Below are 24,697 nucleotides of genomic sequence, written 5' to 3' on the forward strand. Positions count from 1 at the left end.
CTCGAGGACTCCGAACGCGGGCTCTCTGGGCTTCAGCCCCCCCTCCCCTCCCTGGAGGGCGAAGTCCGCCCCGAACGCCTTCGGAGACACCCCACACCCGGGTCCGTGCGCCGCGGCCAGCCTTGGGGCTCAGCGGGGCAGAGGGCTGTACCACCCCAGACTGCCACCCGGGGCGGCGGTCTTCCCACCCCCACCTCACCCCCAGCAGCCCCCCTTTTTTCTTTAAAATTTCTGGTCCGTGTGGAGTCCGAGTGAACTAAAGTATTAGAACATTTGGAGAAATGGATGATGAAACACGTTTAAATTAACATTGTGCACCCGGAATTGTGTTTACTGGATCTCATTTAGTTTTGGTCGTGACCAAAGCGACGACTGCAATCCCCATGTTGCAAACGAAGCAGAGTGGTTCAGTGATTAACCCCTGCACGCGGCTGTGGTATGGACCGAGATTAGAAGATTTTTGTCTGATCCCCAAGTCTAGGACACTTTCGGAGCCAAGCTCACCAGTGCCATGTGGTCTACTTGTCAAGTACTAAGTCAATGACCCTGATGTAGAGACATTAATAAATGAAGGAAATCAGTATCACTCCTTAGCCCCAAATTTTAAGATATTTTAAATAGGATTAGGAGAGAAGGACAGGAGTCAGTTTAGTGTCCAAATTTGCCTGGTGATGAAATTTTATAGAAACATTTTTTTCCTCCTTCGGAAACCTCCATGAATAATATGACATAGTCACACCTTTTGAAACTCAACTATTGAAAATAACATCAGTAATCACCACTAGTCATTGACAATAAAGAATCTCGGAATTTTTGGAGGATTTGGATAAGTGGCAGCTGGACCCCTACAGAAGGGACCATCTTTATTCTCCAATTCCTTTTTTGGTAAGTTTTCCACTTTAAGGACTCAGCGCTATGATTTGCTTTTCCAGAAAAGGTTCGTAGGCAAGATCCTAATACAGTTGTTGAACAAATGTAAATCGGTTGACTCTGGGTTTCTCCTGTCCTCCCTAGCACTTCTAAGTCTTTTTTTTTTTTTAAGATTTATTTTTATTTATGTATGCATACAGGAACTGGGGTGCAGGCCAGAGGTGCACGAGGTGAGAGGATTCGCCAGAGACAGTGGGGAGCAGAAGAGGCAGATCTACTAAAATAACTGCTGAGGGGAGCAGTGGGCCAGAGGAGAGGTCTGCTGCACCAGGTGAGTTAGCTCCCTGTCAGGGAGTAGGGGGGGAGGGTGCTCTAACTCCTGCTGCAGTGGCTGCCTTTATCTTGATAGTGCTGAGACTTAATAATAACCCCTTGCGCCACCAGGGAGGCCCCATGTTTAGCATTTTATGTTTGATCAGCTCCTTGAAATTCATTTTTTGGCTTTTAATGCTTTATTTTCCTAATTTTCTTAACACCATTAGAGGCTTTTTTTTTTAAGAATCAAATTTTGTATTTATTCATTTGAAGTATCACTCGATGACATCCTTGGCCTGAGACTCTACCATAGTCCTTAACTACCACACAACTGCAACCAACCGTTTACAGGATTTCCTATCTCTGTCAATTTTACGGAGGCCTCCCCATTCCCATAGTTTCTTGTCATCAACCTAGTTAGATTGATGTTTAGCACAAAGGGCCCCTACCAACTTGACATACATAGGTTCATCACAGCAAGATGCAAACACACAAATGGACTTGGTAGGTATCTGGGGCTTTGGCAGCTTTTCAAATTCCTTGTGCTAGTAATAAGGGAAGTCTTCACACCTTTTTAAAGTAATATTGACACCCATCATACTTTCAGCAGCAATGCCTTCCTGGGCCATGGTGGTGGATTACTGGTGAAGGCATATCTTGAATGCAACTACTCTACTTTTGTGCCACTTGGTGGTGATGAGGAAAGAGATTGTGGCTAGCTTCCTACTGCCTGTAAAATGTTCCTTCTACGGGCTACGACTTAAGGACAAAATGGACTCTTTCTGGAGAAAACTGACCTTAAATATCGCAATTTCTAATTTAAAATAGTTACAATTAAATAAATACATTGTTTCCATTATATAAAATTAACATTATCACTGTAGTTCAAAACTAGTTATAGTTTTTTAACCATAACTTGCATTTATTTATTTGACTTATTTACATCCTTTGTATCCCCTTTGATCCTTTCTCCCTCTGACCTTTCTCTTTTTTTAAACTTTTTTTAAGTTTTTACGTCATTGTTTTTTTTTTAAAAAATATTTATTTATTTATACATGAAATGGGGTATAGGCCAGATACACGGGAGGGTGAGAGGATTCACTAGGGACAGAATGGGGAACAGAATAGGCAGACTAACAAAATACACTGCTGAGGGGAGCAGTGGATGAGACAGGAGAGGTCTGCCACACCATGTGGGACCCTGGCCTGCGGGGATCGAACCGGCTCTGCAGAGGCTGCAGACAGCCTCACAGTGCTGCGCTCAAGCGCCTGTGCCACCAGGGGAGGCCCCATCATTGTTCATTTCTAAACAATAGTTGCTGCCCCACCCCTCAGGTGTAGTCTCCATAGAATTTTCTTCTTCCGCAGTGCACCCATGCACCATCACCTCAGCCCCCTGTGATCCTTCCTCATTCCCTCTGATCCTACTCCCTCCTCCTCCCCTGCCCTTCCTCTTAATCTCAGAAACTTTACTTCATTTTTTAATGTCCACTATTTTTTTTAAAGTGTTTTACTTTAGTCCTCCCTAGTGGCACAAGGGGTTGCATATGAGCACTATGAAGCAATCCACAGCCACTGCAGGGTTCAATACCCTATCCCCAGCCAGTGATCCAACTCATATGGTGCAGCAGACGTCTCCTGTCTGGCCCACTGCTCCCCTCAGTAGTGTATTTCAGTAGATCCACCTGTTCTACTCCCCACTCTGTCTCTAGTGAATCCTCTTACCCTCCCCACACTTCTGGCCTACACCCCAGTTCTTATACACACATGTAAATACATCTTTTAAAAAAAAAGTGTTTTACTTTGTCAAATCATCTACTTTGTAAATGTTCAATATTTGTCATTGTCATTCTAATTTGCTTTACTACATATAATTCGCTCAAATTCCTTCCATTTTATGCTGTGAACATTTTGTCTTTCCTTATGGAATAGTATTCCATAACATTGACATAGCATATCCTGTTGACCCAATCATCTATCAATGAGTATTTAGGTTGCTTTGGTGTCAAGTATTGCAGGCTTTATTGCAATAAACATTGTAAAGCATATAGTTTTTTGAATTGATATTTCACACTCTTGGATAGAATTTTGAGGTCTTTCTGCTTAGAATGTGCTCATAGCTGATGCATCTTCAAGGAATTTTTCATGATATTTGCCAGCACTTCTCTATGGTGCTAGCATTACAGAGAAGACCTTATGCCTCCCACAGACCCATGCCTTTTCAAGATGATAGTGAGTTCAAGAGCTTTATCAAGAAATCTTTTTTTTAAAGCACTATCTCCTTTGGTGTTGACAGTATAGAATGGAATATTTGTCCTGCTTCTGTTCTGGGATTCACTGGACATTGCATAGAATTCTTGTGAGTTATCAATGTCATCTGAGGTTTGATGAAACTAAGCCTCTTCATGGCTGCTTCACCACTCTTCTTTTTTTTTAAAAACGATTTTTTTTTATTTATACAATAGCTGGGGTACAGGCCAGAGGCACGGGAGGTTGAGAGCATTCACCAGAGACAGAGTGGGGAGCAGAACAGGCAGATGACCAAAGACACTGCTGAGGGGAGCAGCGGGCGAGGCAGGAGAGGTCTGCTGCACCATGTGGGAATCTCCCTGGCTGGCCAGGAATCCAACCCGTGCTGCAGAGGCTGCGGACAGCTTCATAGCGCTGTGTTCAACCCGCTGCGCCACCGGGGAGGTCCTTCACCACTGTTCTTAATTCATTCCAGGATCAAACCCATGGCATAAATGCTGAAGCTTTAAGTTGTGTTCAACAAATTGTTCCTGACCTGCACCACCTGGGAGCACTTTCTGAGCATGAACCCCAGCAGGTCATCCTAGATGATCACCACTGTGAAACCTTTAGAGCCAATGTTCTGGATGCCAGCAAAACTCACACCACACTTGGAAACACCGACTGACTGCTCACAAACCAGCACCACTCCCTTGTGTCAGGCATAAAATCTAACTCCATTCAAAGCAGTCTCTTTTGTGCTGTACTACTCATAAGAGGTGTGTGGGCTGAGCTTCTAGGGACCTGGATCTGGAATTTTCTTTTTTCTTTTTTTTAAAGATTTATTTATGCATACAAGAACTGGGGTATAGGCCAGAGGTGCCGGGGCAAGAGGATTCATCAGAGACAGAGTGGGGAACAGAACAGGCAAACTGACTGAAATGCACTGCTAAGGGGAGCAGTGGGTGAGTTACGAAAGGTCTGATGTACTATGTGGGTCGCTTCCGGGGTGGGGATCGAATTTGTTCTGCAGAGGCTGCAGACAGCCTCATAGGTTGTGTCTTATCCCCCTGTGCCACCTGGGAGGTCCGGATCTGGAATTTTTTCTTCTTTTTCCTTTTTTTTAAAGATTTATATATTTATGCATATAAGAACTGGGGTACAGGCCACAGATGTGGGGGTGAGAGGATTCACCAGAGACAGAGTGGGGAACAGAACAGGCAGACTGACTGAAATACACTGCTGAGGGGAGCAGCGGGTGAGACAGGAGAGGTCTGCTGCTCCATGTGGGTAGCTCCTTGGCTGGGGATTGAACACATGCTGCAGTGGCTTTGGATAGCTTCGTAGGTTGCGTCTTAACCCCTTGCACCACCAGGGAAGACCCAGGATCTGGAATTTTCATTGATAACTTCCACAATCCCAAACTTTTTGGTGTCTTCTGCAGCTTTAGCTGAAACTCCTGTGACCACACAGTTGGCACACCTGCCGACTTTCAGGTCAATCTGGCTTAAGGGGCAGCACTGAAATGCTTAATGATCCAACTCTTTGCTCAGAAATCCCCTTGTAGTCATCTGGAACAGCTAACAATTCCCACACAAGATTGTCTGTGTTATTAATTGTGTGTGTGTGTGTGTGTGTGTGTGTGTGTGTGTGTGTGTGTGTGTGTAAGGCTGGAGTGTAGGCCAGAGGTGCGGAAGGGGTGAGAGGATTCATCAGAAACAGTGGAGAGCACTGGAGCAGTGGAGAGCAGAACTGGCAGAGCAGTGGAGAGCAGAGCAGTGGAGAGCAGAACTGGCAGATCTACTGAAATACACTGCTAAGGGGAGCAGTGGGCAAGACAGGAGAGGTCTGCTGCTCCATATGCGGGTTAGCTCCCTGGCCTTGCATAGAACTCAGGCTGTAGTGATAATAGCGCCAAGACTTAACCCCTATGCAACCAGGGAGACCCTGTGCTATTAATCTTAGTGAAAGCTGATGACTTGTGGCTCATTTCAAAAACACCAATGCAGTTCTTTTGTAGTCTTATACTTCTTTTTTTGTATCTTTAACAACACTGAGCATGACAGCCTTGGCTGCCTGCCTCAGGAGGCCTGGGAGTCAGAGAGGTCCCGTGGTGGGGGTGGTCCGTCTCTCCCATTTATTCCCTTTGGTAAGAGTTTTTCCCCACTGGATGTTGACTCTCCGCTATTTAGGTTGCATCATTCAATCATTTTAGTGGCTGCTCAGGAAATCAGATCCCTTGCCTGTGAGGTATAGCATTTGGAAAGAGGAGATAAAAAGCTGAAATTGGGAAAAGAAGACAAAAAGCTAGAAACTGGACGTGTACTGATTGCCTTCCATGTTCAGTAGTAGCCTTGAGATAGAGCCTGGCACGTCCCTAGAAAATAAATAATTTATGCCCCAGATGGCATAATTGTGAAAGCCCAAGTAACTTTAACTGGCACTCAACGTGGAGAAAGCAGCTGTCACCTACATTTCGTTACTGCTTTCCCTGAAATTAACAATGCTGCCTGCATAAGTCTCTCCCATGGAGGGGTTGCATTTACTAGTGACTAGCTAATTTAAATATTTTTTAAAAGTTATTAAGAAGCTCATATGGTAGAAGGAAACACTGGGATTCTAGACCTGTAAACAGAAACTGTTCTAGAGAGTATTGAGAATAGAATCTGCCCAAAGTTCTCTTCTAGGGGTGCTGCTGAAAAAGTTAACTATAGTCATTGCAATTTGCTTGCATCATTTTACTTAAGAGTCAAATTCCCAGACAAAGAGTCTGATTGGCCAAGTCTGGGTCAAATACCCACCCTCTTGGGTGGTGAATAATCTCTGGGGACTAGGATTTCTATCTCATCAAGTGTACAAACAACTAGGCAAGAAAAACTCCAAAAGGAAAACTGGGTATTATTAGAAAGTGGAAATGAGTGCTATGTTAACAAAAGGTTATAATTCATCACATGACTTTTCAGCATCCAAACAGTTCTCTTCCCATACAAACACTTTCAGAAACACTCTGTATGTATCTTAGACTTACACAATGCTGCATGTCTTTTATATCTCAATAAAATCGAGGGAAAAAACCCAAAATTTCCTGCCAGTGTACTGCAGTAATTCCTCTTAAAACTGCACCACTTTTTCAGGAGGTAACTCAAAGTCTCATTGCTTATTGCATCAAAATCTAAGTGAAGGATGTGTGGGTAACAAATTTCTGCTGTAGTTCCAGCTTAACTATTGTAGGTCAGATTCATAGAAGCAGAGACTGAGCACAGATTCTATGTACTATTGATTGACTGGGGGAGCGCCCTCAGGTGAAGAGTGAGGGAAGCTGGATAGGGCAGGGAGTTTATAAAGAAATGATTTGGTCGGGCCTCCCCGGTGGCGCAGCGGTTGAGCGCTGGGTTGCGAAGCTGCCCGCGGCCTCTGCGGCGCCGGTTCGATCCCCGGCTGCTCCCCGGCCACTGGAGGAGGGTCCCACATGGCGCGCAGACCTCTCCTGCCGCCCGCTGCTCCCCTCAGCAGTGTACTTCGGTCCTTCTGTCTGCTCTGCTCCCCGCTCTGGCTCTGGTGAATTCTCTCACCCTCCTGCGCTTCTGACTGTACCCAGTGCATGTATAAACAAAACAAACAAACAAACCAGCAAACAAATAAATAAAGCATGCCTCTATCAAAAAAAAAAAAAAAAAGAAAAAGAAAAAAAAAAAGGAAAAAAAAAAAAGAAATGATTTGGTCTCAACTGGAGATTAGTATAAACTTGATTGCACAAGTAGTTCTTCAGTCTGATCTGTACACAGAATTGGTGCCAGTTTGAGATACAAGCATGAATCGATGACCTAGATAAAAGAGCTACCTGTTCTACCTTATGAAGGCTGCAACCCAACTAGAGCCACCTACACCTAGGATTTACAGTTTAATCATGTTAACTTCACCTCTTCTGCTTTTTTTTAAAATTTATTTTTGCATAGAAGAGCTGGGGTGTAGACCAGAGGTACAGGGTGGGGGGTGGGGTGAGAGAATTCATCAAAGACAGAGTGGGGAGCAGAACAGGCAGATCCACTGAAATACACTGCTGAGGGGAGCAGTGGGCAGATAGGAGAGGTCTGCTGCATCAGGTGGGTAGCTCCCTGTGGGGGAATGAAACTCATGCTGCAGCGGCTGCAGATAGCTTCATAATGCTGAGACTTGACACTTTGCGCCACCAGGGAGGCCCTCACTATTCTGCTTTTATGGGGACTTTCAGGGTTCCCAAATTCCTGCACACCCTTGAACTTTCTCACGAGTTCCCATTCCCATTCATGGTAGAAAAAACAAAGGTTATAATTTTAATTTTTACTTGCCAAGTAAAAGTAAGTTGGTCTCTTCCAAGTTTTAAACAGTCCACTTAAGGGAAATAATTATTAAGTTAACTTAAAGGTCAGACCCTTTATTAAGACTGTTTTCTCAAAAAAGATCTTTGAGGGCCTCCCTGGTGGTGCAAGGGTTTAGATGCAGCCTGTGAAGCTGTGGTAGCCTCTGCAGCATGAGTTTAATCCCCAGCCTGGGCCAGGAAGCTGACCCACATGGCACAGCAGACCTCTCCTGACTCGCCATCTACTCCCCTCAGCAGTGTACTTCTGTCAATTTGCCTGTTCTGCTCCCCACTTTGTCTCTGGTGAATTCTCTCAACCCCCTCACCTCTGGCCTGTACCCCTGCTCTTGTATGCATAAATAAATATTTATTTTTCATTTTTTACATCATTGTTCCTTTTTAAACAATATTTGCTTCCCCCCACCCCCTCAGGTGTAGTCCCCATTGTTTCCTTCCCCAATGAGCCTGTGCACCATCACCTCAGTCCCCTGTGCTACTCCCTCCCTCCCTCTGATCCCTCTCCCTCCTCCTCCCCTGCAGGATGTCTCTGGTTTATAATTGTCCATTTTTGCTTTGTTGTGTTTTATACTGTTATTTTTTTACACTGATGTCTTTTTTTTTTTTTTAAAGAATTATTTATTTATTTATTTATTTATTTATTTATTTATTTATACAAGCACTGGGTAGAGTCAGAAGCGCGGGAGGGTGAGAGAATTCACCAGAGCAGGGAGCAGAGCAGGCAGAAGGACCGAAGTACACTGCTGAGGGGAGCAGCGGGTGGCAGGAGAGGTCTATGCGCCATATGGGACCCTCCTCCGGTGGCCTGGCCGGGGTGCAGCTGGAGATCAAACTGGCACTGCAGAGGCTGCGGGCAGCTTCGCAACCCAGTGCTCAACCGCTGAAACCATCTGATATTTTTCTTTTTCCTTCTGGCTTACTTCACTGAGCATAATTCCTTCTAGTTCCATCCACATTGCTGCGAATGGCATGAGTTTATCTTTTTTGATTGCTGAGTAATATTCCATTGTGTATATATGCCACATCTTCTTGATCCAGTCATCTATTTTTGGGCATTTGGGTTGTTTCCAGGTTTTACCTATTGTAAATAGTGCTGCAATAAACATAGGTGTACAGGTGTTCTTTTGAATCAATTTTTTGTGTACTTTGGGTAGATCCCTAGTATTGGAATTGCTGGGTTGTATGGTAGCTCCAATTTTAGTAGACTGAGGAACCTCCAGACAGCTTTCTGTGGTGGTTGGACCAGTTTGCACTCCCACCAGCAATGTAGGAGAGTTCCTTTTTCACCACATCCTCATCCTTGCCAACATTTGTTTTTTTTTTTTTTTTTTTTTTTTGGTATGTGCCATTCTTACTGGTGTAAGGTGGTATCTCAGTGTGGTTTTAATTTGCATTTCCCTGATAAGGGATGTTGAACATTTTTTCATATGCCTGTTGGCCATTTGCATTTCCTCTTTGGAGAAATGTCTTTTAAGTGACATCTGTTTTTTCAAGATGTCTTCTGGGAGCAAAAGCATTAAGGTGTTTTGATAATGGAGGAAAGAGCCTTTGTTAGGAGGCTCCCTCTGACTTCCGGCTGAGATGTAGTCTGCTCTATGTCTGAATTTTGGACTACAGTCTCCCTAGAGTTACCACTGAATGACCAAAGCTAGTTTAACTAGTGGTCTGGTTTCTTACCATTGAAACCAGTCTCTTTCCTTGGCTTACTTAGATTTACTTCTGCTTTCACTGGAGTTGATAATCTTGAGATTGTGCTGTGTCTACATTCAGCTGCTGGCTGTGCTGTATAGTTTCTCCTATGCAGTAACCATCCTCTGCACCATGGTGACCTCCATGGTAAGCTTGTTAGCACTCAACGCGTGTCTCAGGTTAAATGGGAATCAAGGCATGTTCCGTGGAGTATGTATATGTAAAAATCTCAGGGTTTTTCCTGAAATATGTCTCAATGTGGTTATAGGAACACTTTGCAGGGTTCCAAATAGAAGTGGGGCTTCAACCTTGCTCTCTGCTATTGACTTCCTATTTAACCTATCCAAAATTACAGCTCTCACTAATCAACCTTCACTTCCCTAATCCCAGGTTGAATCCTAGGGAGGTCTCAGAGACCTATGTGGCATCTTCTGCTCTCTACATGCCAAATTTCTCCTATCAAAATGAGCCCTTCCCCTACACCATCCATTCCCTTTCGGTCTAATATAAGTAGCTGTCGTATGCTATCCCCTTCTCTTAAATACTTTTTTTTTTTTTTTTTTGTTCTAGGCAAACTGGCTCCTCCATTCCATGAAGCCTGCCCTTATGGTAAAAGATTTCAGGGTAAAAAGGGGGTAAGAGGGTGATAGATGACCATGAGGAAAGTATTTCTGAAAGGATTATAAAAGGTATTGAGTTTTGGTTTTGTTGGTATCTTCCCCCTCCCCCGGCCAATTACAGGTCTAGGGGTTAAAGGTCTAAGTTTAGGGAAGCAGGAGAAAATAGGGGAATTGTTGAATGGGAGGACAGAAAACCATAGGTTCTGGACAAAAATGAGGTGGAGGATAAAAAAGGTATGAGGTTTTAGGATAGCCAGTCTATCTTACACCCCAAACCTTTTCTCCTAGCTGCTACTCATTTGGCAAACAAGGGACCCCAATCACACACATTTGTATCTTACATTTTCCAACGTGTATTTGTATATCCAACCACCTTGACTCAGCAAATTAACTCATTTTAAATACAAACATCTAACTGCCCTGGGTTTACTCTTCCAGGTAATTCCTTCCTTTCCTGCAGGTCAGATCCCAATTGGTAATGCTAATGGTTGGCTTGGGTGTATGATGTCCATCAGTGTATACAAGTTCAGACTTTTTGTTTAATCTAAAAGCAGAGGGCAGAATTTTGAATAATGCATTGGGATTTTCCTAGTTGAACTAGAGAGCTTTTTCAAGTACATCCTTGTGAATGTGTATTAAAGTAATATACACATATGTATGGTGGTTTTCTAAACATACCACACTGTACTTTTTCCTTAAGTATTGTATTATCTCTCCAAATAGCCTGTTTTTGCTAACCACTACATCCTTAGAACCTGCCAAGTACCTGTACACTTGGAATTTGATGAATTAATGAAGTTATGTAATTTGTGGTTCTTACTAATCGTTGCTATATTACAATGGTCTTTCAGCTGTTAACTTAGAAGGGATTTTTTGGCACCTCTAGAGATTCAGGACTGAGCTGTGGTCCAGAATTTGCATGTTTAACCAACACCATTGATTTTGAACTTGTCTTAGAAAGTTCTGAAGTGCCACGATCAAGAAATTGGGTGTTTTACTTCAAGGCTGTAAAGGGCAGCATGATACAGCATTTAGATTGATTTTACTTACACGTAGCCACCATCAAGATTGAACCCTTTCTAATAGGTATCTTTTTTGTTTTAATAGTTATCTTGAAACTTTTCAAAAAAAAAAAGAACTGGGGCACAGGCCAGAGGTGTGGGGGTGAGATGATTCACCGAAGTGGGAACTGAACAGGCAGACTGACATAAATACATTGCTGAAGGGAGCAGTGGGTGAGACAGGAGGGGCCCACTGCACCATGTGGGTAACTCCCTTGTCAGCTAGGTATCAAATTCCTGCTGCAGAGGCTGCTAATAGCTTCAGTGCTATGCTTAACCTCTTCCACCAACAGGGAGGCCCAGATATCTTTTTAATTTTCACTTTTGCATAGAAGAGCTGGGGTATATGCCAGAGGTGCATGGGTTAGAGGATTCACCAGGGACAGTGGGGAGAACAGGTGGATGTACTAAAATACACTGCTGAGGGGAGTAGCAGGCGACACAAAAGGGGTCTGCTGTGCCATGTGGGTGGCCCCCTGGGCCTGCATGGAACCTGTGCTGCAGTGGCTGAGACTTAACTCCATGTGCCACCAAGAAGGCCCAGTGATGTTTAAGGGAATTCCCTCAGGTCATTTTAAACATGGTTTACCAGTGGCAGCAATGCTGAAAAGGTCTCTCCCTCCCAAAATATCAATGCCAGGTTAATTGTCAACCTATTTCCCACCAATATTTAATCTTTAGTAGGGTGAGTGATCTGTAAAATTAGAACTTAAAAGTCATGTATTCACACAACTAATTTTTAAGTGACCAAAGCTTTGAAAGCTAAGTGTCCTCCCCAGGGATACTTTTCTCCAGTAGGAATAACAATTTGACTGAAATATCTTTATGGTTAATTTTTCTCTAGGGGAAGGGTTCATTGTAACACAAGCAACCCCAACTCACCTTATTTAAACTACCCATGGGGGAAGCTATTAAACACCCACATGGCAACAATTCAGCCTAATTTTGTCTTTGGGGAAACCATATCACAATCAACATAAGATTTTAAGTAATGCTGCCACACCAAGAACACCATCTCCTCTCCCTATGTAAAAAGGAGTGCCACCAAAATTCAATTACCTTAAATGTCATTTGCACATGCACCTTCTGTATATCAGCCCCCCAAACTGACATTTCGTTTTAATTTTCCTAAAGATCAAAAAGTAGAATTGTGCCCCAAGAATCCTTTTTTTTTTTAAAAAGATTTACTTTTATTTTTTTATGCATACAAGAACTGGAACATAGGCCAGGGCAGTGGGTGGTGAGAGGATTCACCGGAGACAGAGTGGGGAAAACAGGCACGTATACTGAAATACACTGCTGAGGGTACCAATGGGTGAGAAAGGAGGGGTCTGCTGTGCCATGTGAGTTGGCACTCATGCCTCAGTGGCTGTCCATATAGTTTAATAGTGCTGAGACTTAACCCCTGAGCCACCAGGGAGGCCCCAAGAATCCCTTTCTGCATAATCCTTAAAAGCACAATTGGTTTTTAACATGTCAGTACTTTAAGGTTCTAATAAGTGAGAACATACCCTGGGCTTAAATTGACATCATCTGTCAATACTCCCAAAACATCAGACTAAAGCTATTCTAAAATTAGAAACCTAAGAAACTCAAAATTTTCCATAGGCAATGAGAAATAGAACTTAAAACTAACGGATTATGTTAGACTTTCTATTTAGCAAATCAAACTACTGAAATTTCAAATTTACAACCCCCACAATTACATTTATGCTAGAAAAACACTTCACACAAAAAAATATGTAATTTAAGATTACTGTATTTCCTAACAAGAGGAACGTTTTAACAAATCTTACAGGTGTCAATCAACCTTTGTTGAAATTGGGCACACACTGAATCTAGTATTAAGGGAGTTTTATTTGGAAGTGAACTTTTTAACTATTAATACAAATGCCAAGATACTACACAAAACATCCACAGGAACTATTTTTTCATCTTTTGAATCGTTCACAAACATTTCCTACACAATCCAACATACAACAGAAAAATGGTACATCTTTTTCTTTCAATTTGCATACAATGGAAAAACAAGTATATATATATTTTACAAAGTAACTAATAAGACACTAACAGGCCGACAGTTTAAGTCTATACGTGAGAAATTATCTAGTAAAAAATAATAAGAATTTATTTAGCATCAGTCACTTCCATAACCAAGCAATATTCTGGATAAAACTTGTTGCTCATTAGGCTTCTGGGTATATACTTTTACCGTTACTCAATTTGTAGTATTGTTCCCCGCCCTTGGTTCTTATTCACAACTGCTAACATAGAAAAACTGTTGTCAAGTAGGGGCAAGCATTTGCAAAAACAATTCCCCGCCTCAGCTTATTTTATATGCATTAAGTATGTATGATGACATTTCCTCCCCAGGCAATGGATTTTCAAATCAAGAAATCACCAGAATTGAATTTGCCAAGATTATTTTGCCTATGTCCAAGAAGAGATGCATTAACATCCAACAGAGGAGCTGAAAATCAAACTTAGTGTTTAGTTTGGGGGTGGGCTGTGGAATGCAGTCATTTGAAAAATGACTGTCTCAAAAAAAAAAAAAAAAAGGACCACCAAAAATAGGTTCACTAAATTTATTTTAAAAATCATAAAACGTTTCTTACAAAAGAGCATTACATTCTGCACACTGCTCTGAATAGATGCCAGGGAAATGTAGGCCTCGGTTTTGTTTCCTCTATAGCCCCCCACCCCCCAAACGTTACAGTGACCACAAGGCAAGGTGTTCACAATAATTACATGGGGGGAATTATTTCTTTTAAACCATCAACGAAGAACAAAAATTAAAATTCACTCACTCTGCTGCTGTTTCAAAATTTCAATGTTAGTTTTTGCACACCCTCCCCCCCCACCCTTTTTGTAAGGAACTAAAACATTACATCTGGTGAACAGCAAAGATTTCACTACACCTCAAATGCAGAACACCTATGAAGCAGAGGAATGTTGGCTTTTTAAACAGAAGCAGATAAAAAAAAAAAGATGCAGGACTCCTTCAGTTCTTCACTAGTCTTAGAAAAACTTTCCAGAATACTGCTTCACACTATAAAAAAGAAAAAATATCTTGCATTAGAATCCTTCAACATCTGCATACTGCTTCACACTATAAAAGAAAAGAAAAAAAAGTGCGAATTAGAATTTTTGTTCGTAACATCTTAATCAACATTAAGACAATTTCAATGCTAAATGATAAACATGTCCATTACAATTAGAATTAAAACATAAGCGATTACAAATTAGAGCAATGTAAAAAATCAAGGAAAAGTGAGTAATAGTAAACCAGACATTAGTAGAGCAGAATTAAGAAAGTGAAACCAAGTTATTATTTGGTAGAAAAGACAAAGAAATGCCAGTAAGGTGTGAAATGCTGCATTTTTACAGCACCAATCATTTGTCCTGTAGAGGCATGGCCTGTGCCATATGGCAGACTGTGATTTGTTGTCAATTTAGTTATCTAAAAACAACAAAATCACTAGTCTTCCACACAGAACTAGACCAACATCCACTGATTCTTCTATATTTTCTACAGGCTCTGTATAATTTATAAACAAGTGGTTTTGGCAGCAGTTTTCACCAGAGAAATAAGAAGTTTGCTTGGTTAAGGCTTCTTCCAGCAAGATTAGTATTGAATGTCTTCATTTTTAGTCAGAAAGCAGAAGAAAATTAAAGCAAAGCTATTAGAATGTTTAGAAGTTAGGTCCCCAAAAGGTTGAGACACCATGGCTTCTAAAAGAAAAACCAATTGAGAAGAAAAGCTTTTTAAAGTTTTAGTATGTGTAGTACACAAAGCTAAACTTAAAACTGACCTGTTCTGCAGCAAATACTGTGCATTCTGTATCTGGTCCTGTGTTCCTGTAATGGTAATGATCCGATCTTCAGATCCTTCTAAAGGCTCATCAATTTTGATCGAAGCTCCTGATTCATGGCGAATTTGTTTAATCCGCTGACCGCCTTTGCCAATAATAGATCCAGCCAACTGAAAAGATTTTTCAAAAAACAAGTATTTATGATACACTTTAAAAGAAACCATATCATCTATATTTCCAATGACACTAAAATAATGAACTATTTATTCTGATTATTTAACTCTTCCTAACTAGTTAAGATTTGGATTATCTTTATATCACACACCAACATTTCTTTTAAAAAATATGAGGAGGGGAGGGCTCAAAACCCTCTGAACTCTTTCTAGTAGTACTGAATGTCATTCAAACTGGAGAAAAATACCTCACTAAAGTCCTTAACAATGCTAAAATGGGGTATTCTTGTTAAAAGATTTCACCAAAACCCAAAAAATGCCTTATTAATGTTCCTTGTAATAATAAAAATACTCACATCTTTGGGAATAGTTACTTGTGTAGTAATAATAGGTCCACCAAGATCACCATATGAGCCACGACCCCCTGCATAGGAATAATCTGATTTAAATAGTGAGCATTAAGTTCATTTAGAAAGCATGATAATAAAGTTTGATATCACAAAGAAGAAAACTTACCATATCCAGAGCCACCCTAAAGGTAGAAAGGGGGGAAAAAATTACATTGTTTTCAAAACTACTTCCACATTTTAATATCCTAAAATCCCTCAACTTTTGGAATTAAAGCCCTCCCTCATCTTCCCCATTTATTGCTTATAATTACAGGGCAATCCTTAGGGAAGGAAATCACTTGGGTGATCAAGAACCAAAAATATGACATAAGGGGAAATGAAACATGTCAGTGAATAAGCTAGCATCTTGAACTACTACCATAACGAATGCAAACCCTTAATACTCAACCTGTGGTTCATAAGCCATCTGCCACTCTGATGGGCTCCATGTATCTATTGCAGAGTCCCAAGTTTCATCAGCACTGAAACCAACCTGTGTTAGAGACAGAATTACCACAAACTTGTGATATATTGCCCAATTCTTATCTCACAACACTAAACTAAAAATCAGCAGCAGTCACATTTTGGGGGAAACCACTCTGGCAATGAAGACTCAGTAAATGAAGTTTCAGTAAACTGAAATGGTTGAAGTTCATTACCTAAATTTGAACTTCATTTGTAAGAAAATCTTTCAATTAATCTTCAGTAACATGTTAACTTAAAGCCATAAAGTTCTTACCATGCCATCGTAACGGTCTCCAGGTCTTCCTCTTCTGTCATAGGCCATAAGATCTCTGTAAGCATAGTATTTTTTGTCAGTTCAGCTGTGTTGAGATGTCATACAATCAAATGAAAAAAGACCCGACTCTTTCCACACCCAAATATAGTAGCAACTTACCCTCCTCTGGGTGGTGGTGGAGGAGGAAGAGGAAGATTCCGGGCTCTGCTACCACCACGGCCACCTCGTCCAGGAGGAGGGGGAGGAGGTCCTCGACGAGGGCTCATATCATCATAATCTCTTCTAGATGGCGGCATAGGACGCCCACCCCGACCAGGAGGCATTCTGTCAAAACCACCTCTTCCCCGCATAGGAAATCCAACGGGACGTCCACGGCGGTCATCAAACATCATTGTGAAACCACCATAATCATAGGTTTCATCATAAAAATTGGGATCGTAAGGCTGGGCACGTCCTTTGATGGGAGACTAAAACAAAAATACGGCACTGTTATAGATGGAAAGAGAGCCTTGATTCATACACCAACCATCTTTTAACAAAATAGTTCCTTTTTTTTTTTTGACGTACTTGAGATAGGGACAATATAGGTAAAGAGAAGAAGGTTAAGGATTAAAAACAAAAAACACAAAACACAAAAAGCTTCAGTACTGAGTCCTAAACAAAAAAGACTGAAACATGTTTCACATCACAGTGGAGTCTATTAAAAGTGACCATCATGAGGCATACCAGTTGGGAAGTTGTGCAACATAGTACCATAGAGCAACTACAGAATCGTCATTTGAAGAACCAACCTTTCAATAAACATCCGTATTTTATGAAATTAAATGCAAAGAAAAATGAAAGTACCTCTGATATAAGATCAAGGATGATCTTTATGCATTCTACAACCCTATCTGGTTTTCCTCCAATAAGAACAACTCTGTCAGTGGAATGAGGACAGCATTCCTGGAAAAGCTTGATTGTAGTCTGAGTGTTCTGTAGTAAAAAGAATGAATGAATTAATCAAAACAATGCTCCCTTCCCAAAAATTCAGTTAAATTTACATCCAACAAAAATTTCCCAATTTACAAACCTTAGTAACTTCAGAACTTTGCAATGATAAAAATGCATTTGGCAAAACAACTGATTCAATTTGTTTTAATGATAAAATAGTTACAGAAGTGATGAGGCATCTTATGAAAGGAACTCAAAATGGGGAAGAGAAGCCCACTTGTAGTCTATGTAAAAAGTATTTTCCAATAATATAACAAACAGAGAGATAGAAACAACGCCTTTACCTCTCGAAGTTCTTTGATTTTAGCACCTTTGACCCCAATAATTCCTCCTGCCAGACTCTGATGAATCAACAGTCTCAATTCGCAGTCAAAGTCGCTTCCTTTATAGTGCTGGTACTGCAGAGGGAGAGTTACAAAATTTTAGTTTCAAGTCAAGGATTCTCTAAATACACTTATCTGCTATAAGCGTAACAATATACTGTTGCAGTGAGCAACCTGAATTTATATTTCAATAACTTTACCAGTTATGTGCTTATTATCCTCAATAGCCAGGCCCAAAAAGGACATTCTGCACCACCTTAAAAAACTATTTTATTTTCAGGTCCTGCAACACCATACCCACACTGCAGCCATTTAGCATGTCGCTGTTACCACAAAATTATTATTAACATTCAAATAACACCATAATAAAAAATGACTGCAAAGCACTTTGCAAATGTAGTTATTTCCCACTGCAGCATGGAGCAGGGTCAACAGTGAGTTGTAAGACCATTCATTTATCATGTTTTTAAGCCTTTTTCTATAGAGACGGGAAAAGCACACTATGGTAAAAATAAAATTGATCCTATGGGCCAGGCTCCATACTTCAGTGGGGTTCAATGGCACTATGACATACATTTAAGCATTCCACAGCATCAGATTCGAGCGGGAGCTGGCTGGTTGCAGTGGGTGATGGCAACTGCAGGCCCTGAAAGTAGAAAAATAAGAGTAATAGGTTAAGTGTCTACTGTGATCAGGCTATTGTCGCATATATTGGTAAAGCTACTACAACACATTTCACATCTATAATATTAACAAAAAACTGAGTATCTACACTAAGAATATAAAATACTTTCCTCCACCTAGTATATTACATGAAACTTTAAAATTGTCAAACTCCATTCAAATATTCCTTTCCAACATAGCTCCCACAATTGACATTCTTTCTTAAAATACCAATTCCCCTAAAACTAATACCCATAAATACATGCTGAACCCATGAAAATGCCGATGACCACAGGTAGTTCATATTTACTCCGAAGTGGCCAGGCTGTATTTTAAATGTAGATACGTTAACCCTGAACATTACATTAGGCCATAAAATGCTACTACAAACTTAAACCCTCTGTCTCTCCGCCTCCCCCAAAACACCCCCAGTAGAACAGAGTTTAAACACCCCCCTCAAGTGCTAAATACATAAAAAAATGAGCCTACCTCTTCCAAGGTAGGGATGATTTTCTTCAGAATTTCTCCAATTGTTTCAATATCAGCACTGATACTCAATATGCTGTCAAACATCACAATACCAGATAGTACAAAAAAGGTGGAAAAGAAAAAATGAGTTTTGTGTCCGTCACCAGTACTCACACAAACTTTTACAGAGAAGTAACATACAATTATTCAATATTCCCCATTTAAAGTAACCTATTTATAGATTTTTTCACATGCATTTTGTTTTATGCCCAATACAGACATGGTAACAATATTAGGAGACTTGCAGAGAGACAGAAAGAATGGGCTTTTGGAAGGGCTCAGATTAAGTGGGCAATAAACTGACCAGAACTGAAGCAGAGTTGAATATTTATGTTCCCCGCCACCACTAAGTTAAGGATACCCTCGCTGTTACATTGGTAAAACTGGCACACCTTCTCTTAGGCAAAGTGGGGGGATATGCAAGTGGTGAACATTGTATCTGGAGTAAGGTTATGGATACCAGTTAGAAATTAGATCACTAATGGGCTCTGCAAGAAAACAAATACAAATGCAAGACAAAACAAAGACAACACAAATGAGAAGTGAAGGAAAGTGAACCAGAGTTAGCATTTCATCAGAAAAAATTATGAACAGGCAATGTTGGGAAGCAAGGTGGGCCACAAAGACAGAGCGAGAGACTATTTTGGTAAACAATTTGATTTACAATGCAGCAAATATGCAACACTTGAAGCTGTGCTCCTTCCATCGAAATAAAATTAGTGGATCGTTTGGGTGGGCAACTCACGGTAAAAGTTCAGTGACAAAAAGACTTAATGGGGAAAATAAGACAGAAACTTGAAAAACAATACACCGTCTAAAGGGGATACTATTTAATTATATAAAAGGCAGGTAATAAAATACATTTCTCTCTTTCTAATCAGGCAGTGAGGCATAAACTGTTGGGACATACCGCTCGGGGCCACTGCTGTCTGGGACTGAAACACTGGCATTGTACTGCATTGGTCATTGGCGTTCGTGGATGTTGGCATTGGGCATGGGCATTCAATCAGAAGTTGTCAAGTATGGTACCCGTTTGGCAACGAGCACATTTTTGGGCATAGCCAACCAGGGTTTTCACATGGGCGTTCAGGGGCGGATGGGCCAACGTCATGGTGGGCAACGCAGGGGTAAGTCGATCCAGTACATGGGCAACGGAGATATATGGCCAAAAAAACAAGGAGAGGGAAAAGGGGGAAAAGCAATAAATTTTAATTTAATACAAACTATACTCATACTCTCAATTAATGAAACAAGCTTAAGTTGTTCTGAAGACTAACACAATAATGGACTTCTCTATATCTGACCGTGGCTTAACATTTAAGGACCTTAAATGATGGTATTAGCTTTAAAAAGAAAAAAAAAGAAAAGAAACAACTGATGTTTCAGTAGCAGGCTGGCTCATGAGGGTAGACACAAAACCTGTCTTGACTTAGTTTACTGATATTCTTGAGGAAATGGGGACATTAACCCAGATAATTTATACAGAACATCTGGATTAAGAGGAGAGAGGTTTATAAAAGACAAAACAAAAATTCCCACACCACCGAAAACCCTATTTCTTAAGACTAGTTTGGTTTCCTGGAGGTTTAAAATGCATTCTTAGATCCTAACAGGCGAGTTTGTAAATTTTTAAACAAATTTTCAAGTTCAGTTTACAGTAATCAAGAGGAACATACAAAGATCTGCGACCAAGAGAGAAATGAAATATACTGTCAAATAAGTATTCAACACAGAGTTATTATTTGTCTCAACTTTAGCAAGGAAACATTAAGAGTATGCACACTATGAGGAAAAAATTTAGAAATTTTGGTGTAAACAAGTCCTATAAATATGCTCACACTTCTGGTGATACCAACATTTAATGTGTCTAATCACAAGAGTCAACCCACTATCAAATATGAAGACTCTAACAAATCATAGGCATTGACAAATGGTTTCCCAGTCATAAGATTAAATGCCTATTCTAGTCTTTACCCATATTTAAATCATGCAACCATAACATTTTCTTTGTGCTCCACGTGCAAGCCATTAAAGAACAGATGGACAAACTTAAAAAAAAAAAAAAAAAGGAAAAGAAATAAAATTCCTGGATTTAATCAGCCACCTGCAACGGTTTTCAATACTATAATTGATCTACAGATGGGAAATGGTGCAATTAAGGGTTTTTTTTTAATTACTTTGTTGCTACTTCTAATTAAGATGTTATCTCAAAGTGAATAATTTGGTGGAAAATTATTAGAAAGTGAAGAGGTTTAATATAGCTCACCACCCCCCAGACTTAATCTGGGCTTTGTTAAATCAGGAATCATAAACCTGAAATCATCTACGTAGTCAATTACTACAAATGGCTTGTATCTAGCCTATAAATGATTTCTGATACAAATTGTTAAATTTCTACAAACACATAAATCGAAGCGTCCAGTTTTTTAGTTTAAACTCTCTAATACTTACGTCTGTACGGAGAGCCTTAATATTCTTGCCTCCCTTTCCAATCACTGCGCCGGCATTCTGAAGGTAAAAACAAACTTATTAATGTTGTCTTCCTATGTTTTAAGCCAAAACGACAACGACAAAACACCCTCTAACCTCTTTTTTGTTAGTCTGAATCTATTTTGGAGTTATAAAAAACACCAGGTCAAATAAACCCAAAATCTAAAAAAATCCAAGTGATTTAGGAGTCAACACTACTGAGTTTTGGAAATCTCAGAATACCAGAAATATTTAGTGTAATGTATTTTAGTGCTAATTTCACAGTACCCGTCTATAGAACAAATTAGCAGGTACACTTGTTCTGTGCTATGTTACCAAGTAAACTGCCTACACGACAGGATGTTGTCTAATGGGCTCACAATATAAAAGATTATCCTTAATCCAGTGCTTTAAAAATCACATAAACCCTTTTATTTTGACCCATCCTGGGTGAAGCTTACTGTATTAAAAGCCTTCATTTCAGTTATTAGCTGAGCAAAGTCAGATGCCCTTTTAGTCTGTTTAGAAAGAATCACACAAATCTTAACTCTTCAACCTTTACGCTTTGAAGGTTTTCTTAGGGGGTCAAAGCAGAACTTTTAATTTCTACTTTAAAACCACCTTCAAATTTTAAAGAAAACACCTACCTTGCTCTGAAGCAGAATTCGTAATTCAACCATCTCATCAGTGTTTCTAGATCTCTTAAAAGCTTGTTCCTCTTCCATGTCTTCTGCTGGGCGCTTACCTAGAAATTAAGGGTTTAGATTTTAGAGGAGGCACCAGCATCTTTAGAAAATGCACTTTTACTTTCATTTTAGTTTTAACCCATAGTTAGAAAAAGCAACTGCATACTGTTTTGGGTAACAAGCGTATTTATAAATAACCAATTCCCTTGGACTTTTATGAGACTCAAAGCATGTTCCTGATATAAGATACCAGGACAAAATACTTGGAAGGATTAAAAATTCTACAATACACGGAAAAGCTTTTTAATATTTTCTGGGCCCCCTTTTTGGCTTAGTTTCCCATACAAATTCTAGTCCATAAATAAAAGCCAAGATGCAGCTGACAAGTATTTCAGACTAAACATATGATCACAAAATAATGAAATTAACAGAACAGAGAGCAAGTTTGTACAGTATCTTCTCACCAAATTCACCATTGGTTTCGGTGTTGGGGAAGGTTTCCTCCGGCTGTTCAGTTTCCATTTTCTTGTATTAAATGGATACACCAATCTGTAGAAAAGTAGAAAAAGCTAGTGCATTTGGCTAGGAAAGTAAGCTGTGCATTGCTAAAAATTAAAAGCGGCTAAGAAATGACCAGGCTTCTAAAACGTACCAGTTACTTATATATCCTTGCAGAGGAGAACTGAAGTGTTCTGGGCGGGACCAAGTGACAAGTGCTGATTCAGTAGCCTATAAAAATCGACATAAATCAGAGGGTTTTTTTTGGTTTCTCATGGAATTTTAAGAATAAAATCGAAGAGCTACTTTCTCTAGTACTTGACTTTTTCATTTGGGGGACTTAAAAACACAAACCTTACTTGATTATTTTTTTTTTTGCTTCAGACCAACACCGAACACGTATTTTCAAACTACAGGCTCCAACATCGACATACAAATCCACGAATCCAAATTTTATCCCCGAAAACATACAGAGCTACACAGAACTAGTTTCACATTGTAATTTTAAACTGTTTTTGGTTTTTCCCCATTACTTGCCATGCTATTTTCTGAATTCTCGTTTTTACCAATACAGGGCAAACGCAACTATCAGGTCAAATTGCCGTGGGATATACTTCAAAACCCGATACACAGACCCAAACTACCAGATTACGCTGCGGCTAGGAGCCCTTGAACACTAACACCGTCACTAACGGGCTATTTCAAAACAGGTTATAAAAACCGTGTAACCTAACAATGTAATACCCGACGAGTGATGCGACACAAGCTCCCATCTCAGGACTGGCAGGAGGCGAACGGGGGCCCCAGCTAAAGAAGGATGATGGCCAGGCTACAACTAAAAAAGGGGCAACATTTATGCCTTCCAGTCTCATGTGTCGCTAACCTCGTCTACCAACGACTGACCGAAAAGACAGTCTTGTGGCCCGTCACCCAGCGAAGTACTAAGGCGCGGCGGAAGATTTGGATCAAGTTGTTTGAATTCTAGAGCAGGAACTATTCTGTAGGGGAGACCGTCGCCGAGATTCACCCTTCGGATCCTCTAGTCACCCTTTCTCGGACCGAGAACAGCGCTCAATCTCGCTCGACCAGTCCCAGTCAGGCGCAAACCTGGCCCCCCTTTCCTTCCTCTCCCCAAGCCCGATACCGGGTACGGCGACAACGGAGTAACAGCAGTAGAAAAAGCCTGGGGCGAGAACCGAAGCGCCGCACCTCGCCTGCCCCGGATCCGACAGGAAATGGCGGCCCGCGTAATGGCGACTACGTGCTACTAGGCGGAGCCGAGCGCGAGCCCCCTCCCCCACCCACCACGCGGTCCCGCGAGCTCGTCCCCCGCCCCTCCCCCCACCGCGGGAGAGACAAAGCAACGGAGGCAGCCCCGGGCGTTCCAGCTCCCCGCTCCCAGCCCCGCAAGCTGAAGGGTGGCGGGACCGGCACAAAGAGAGGCAGTTCTTCCCAGTCCCGCCCGCCGGCCCCTTCACCTTCCCACTCCGTGTGCCTAATCCCCGATACCACAAGACCCCCGACTCATCCGACAGGCGCAGGCCCAACCATCCCTTAAGTCTCTAAGGCCACTAAGCGGACTGCGGGCTACGCTCAGGGAAATGGCGGAGGTGGGGGGAGGGGAAACCGGGCCACGTTCCCTCACCGAGAGCCAGCCAACCCCCCAGCCGCCCCGAAAACGCCTCCCCCAAGCGGAAAAACAGCTTCCCGACCCTCACCCCCGTGCGCCACTCGTCCAGCCCCGCTCCTCACCGCGCGAAGCCGCCGTCCTTTCGCCGATGCGCCGTCTCAGCCGGTCACAGCTCGACAGAGAACGGGCGCAGGCCCCCGCCACCCTCCCCACCTCTCCGCGCTCTCCTACTCCGCCGTCGCGCCCGATTGGCGGCCCGGGCTTCAGCGGTGGCGCGAGGGCGAAGCGATTGGCCTAAGGCCGAGTCAATCAAGGCGTCGGAGGCGGCGACTGCCCCGCCTCCCGCCGGCGCCTCCCTTCAGGCTGTTAAGGCCGCTAAGGGCCCGAGAAAAATCGAGCTTGGAAAAATTCAACGCAGCCTTTAGGGGGACCAAACTCCGGCCTGAATCCATATTACCCAAACCCAATAACTCCAGTTACCTATAGGCCGCCAACAAGCGGGACGTAGGCAAGACGTCGAGGTGGGTGCAGCAGAGAAACAGAGAATAATGGCGTCTGCAGTGCTTTCGCCTGGAGCGCCCTCCTCCTTTCTCGTCCGCGCACCAACTACCGAGGGGGAGGGGATTGGGGAGAAAACTTCTCGCGAGAACTGA

General features: G+C 41.7%; 1 protein-coding gene, 1 long non-coding RNA gene and 1 pseudogene across 8 annotated transcripts; 1 reads left to right on the plus strand and 2 right to left on the minus strand.

Annotated features, from left to right (window-relative positions):
* Positions 1–324: 324 nt before the first annotated feature.
* On the plus strand, positions 325–4,149 carry LOC129144935 (uncharacterized). Its single transcript, XR_008549778.1, has 3 exons — positions 325–885; positions 1,071–1,201; positions 3,911–4,149. It is a non-coding gene; the product is annotated as an uncharacterized LOC129144935 (long non-coding RNA).
* Positions 1,449–1,814, minus strand: LOC119232345 (40S ribosomal protein S12-like; annotated as a pseudogene).
* Positions 4,150–13,712: 9,563 nt separating the features above from the next.
* On the minus strand, positions 13,713–24,663 carry HNRNPK (heterogeneous nuclear ribonucleoprotein K). Of its 7 annotated transcripts, none has more exons than XM_037495367.2 (17): positions 24,525–24,663; positions 22,569–22,645; positions 22,381–22,465; positions 21,878–21,975; positions 21,213–21,269; positions 19,672–19,715; positions 18,723–18,795; positions 18,145–18,216; positions 17,532–17,645; positions 17,101–17,229; positions 16,414–16,721; positions 16,255–16,309; positions 15,925–16,008; positions 15,643–15,658; positions 15,483–15,565; positions 14,954–15,123; positions 13,713–14,190 (listed from the first exon to the last, which is right to left on the minus strand). In XM_037495367.2, exons 3-17 carry the CDS (start codon positions 22,436–22,438, stop codon positions 14,160–14,162), a joined length of 1,392 nt encoding a protein of 463 aa, XP_037351264.1. In that variant the 5' UTR covers positions 22,439–22,465; positions 22,569–22,645; positions 24,525–24,663; the 3' UTR covers positions 13,713–14,159. The 7 variants fall into 7 exon arrangements, with proteins under 7 accessions (XP_037351264.1, XP_037351262.1, XP_037351265.1 ...); XM_037495365.2 differs by having other exon boundaries at positions 13,713–14,250; XM_037495368.2 differs by lacking the exon at positions 24,525–24,663 and adding an exon at positions 24,167–24,245.
* Between the last annotated feature and the right edge of the window lie 34 nt (positions 24,664–24,697).

The sequence above is a fragment of the Talpa occidentalis genome, unplaced genomic scaffold, assembly GCF_014898055.3.
Source record: "Talpa occidentalis isolate TD23 unplaced genomic scaffold, MPIMG_talOcc4v2.1 talOcc4.7, whole genome shotgun sequence".
Lineage (NCBI taxonomy): Eukaryota > Metazoa > Chordata > Mammalia > Eulipotyphla > Talpidae > Talpa > Talpa occidentalis.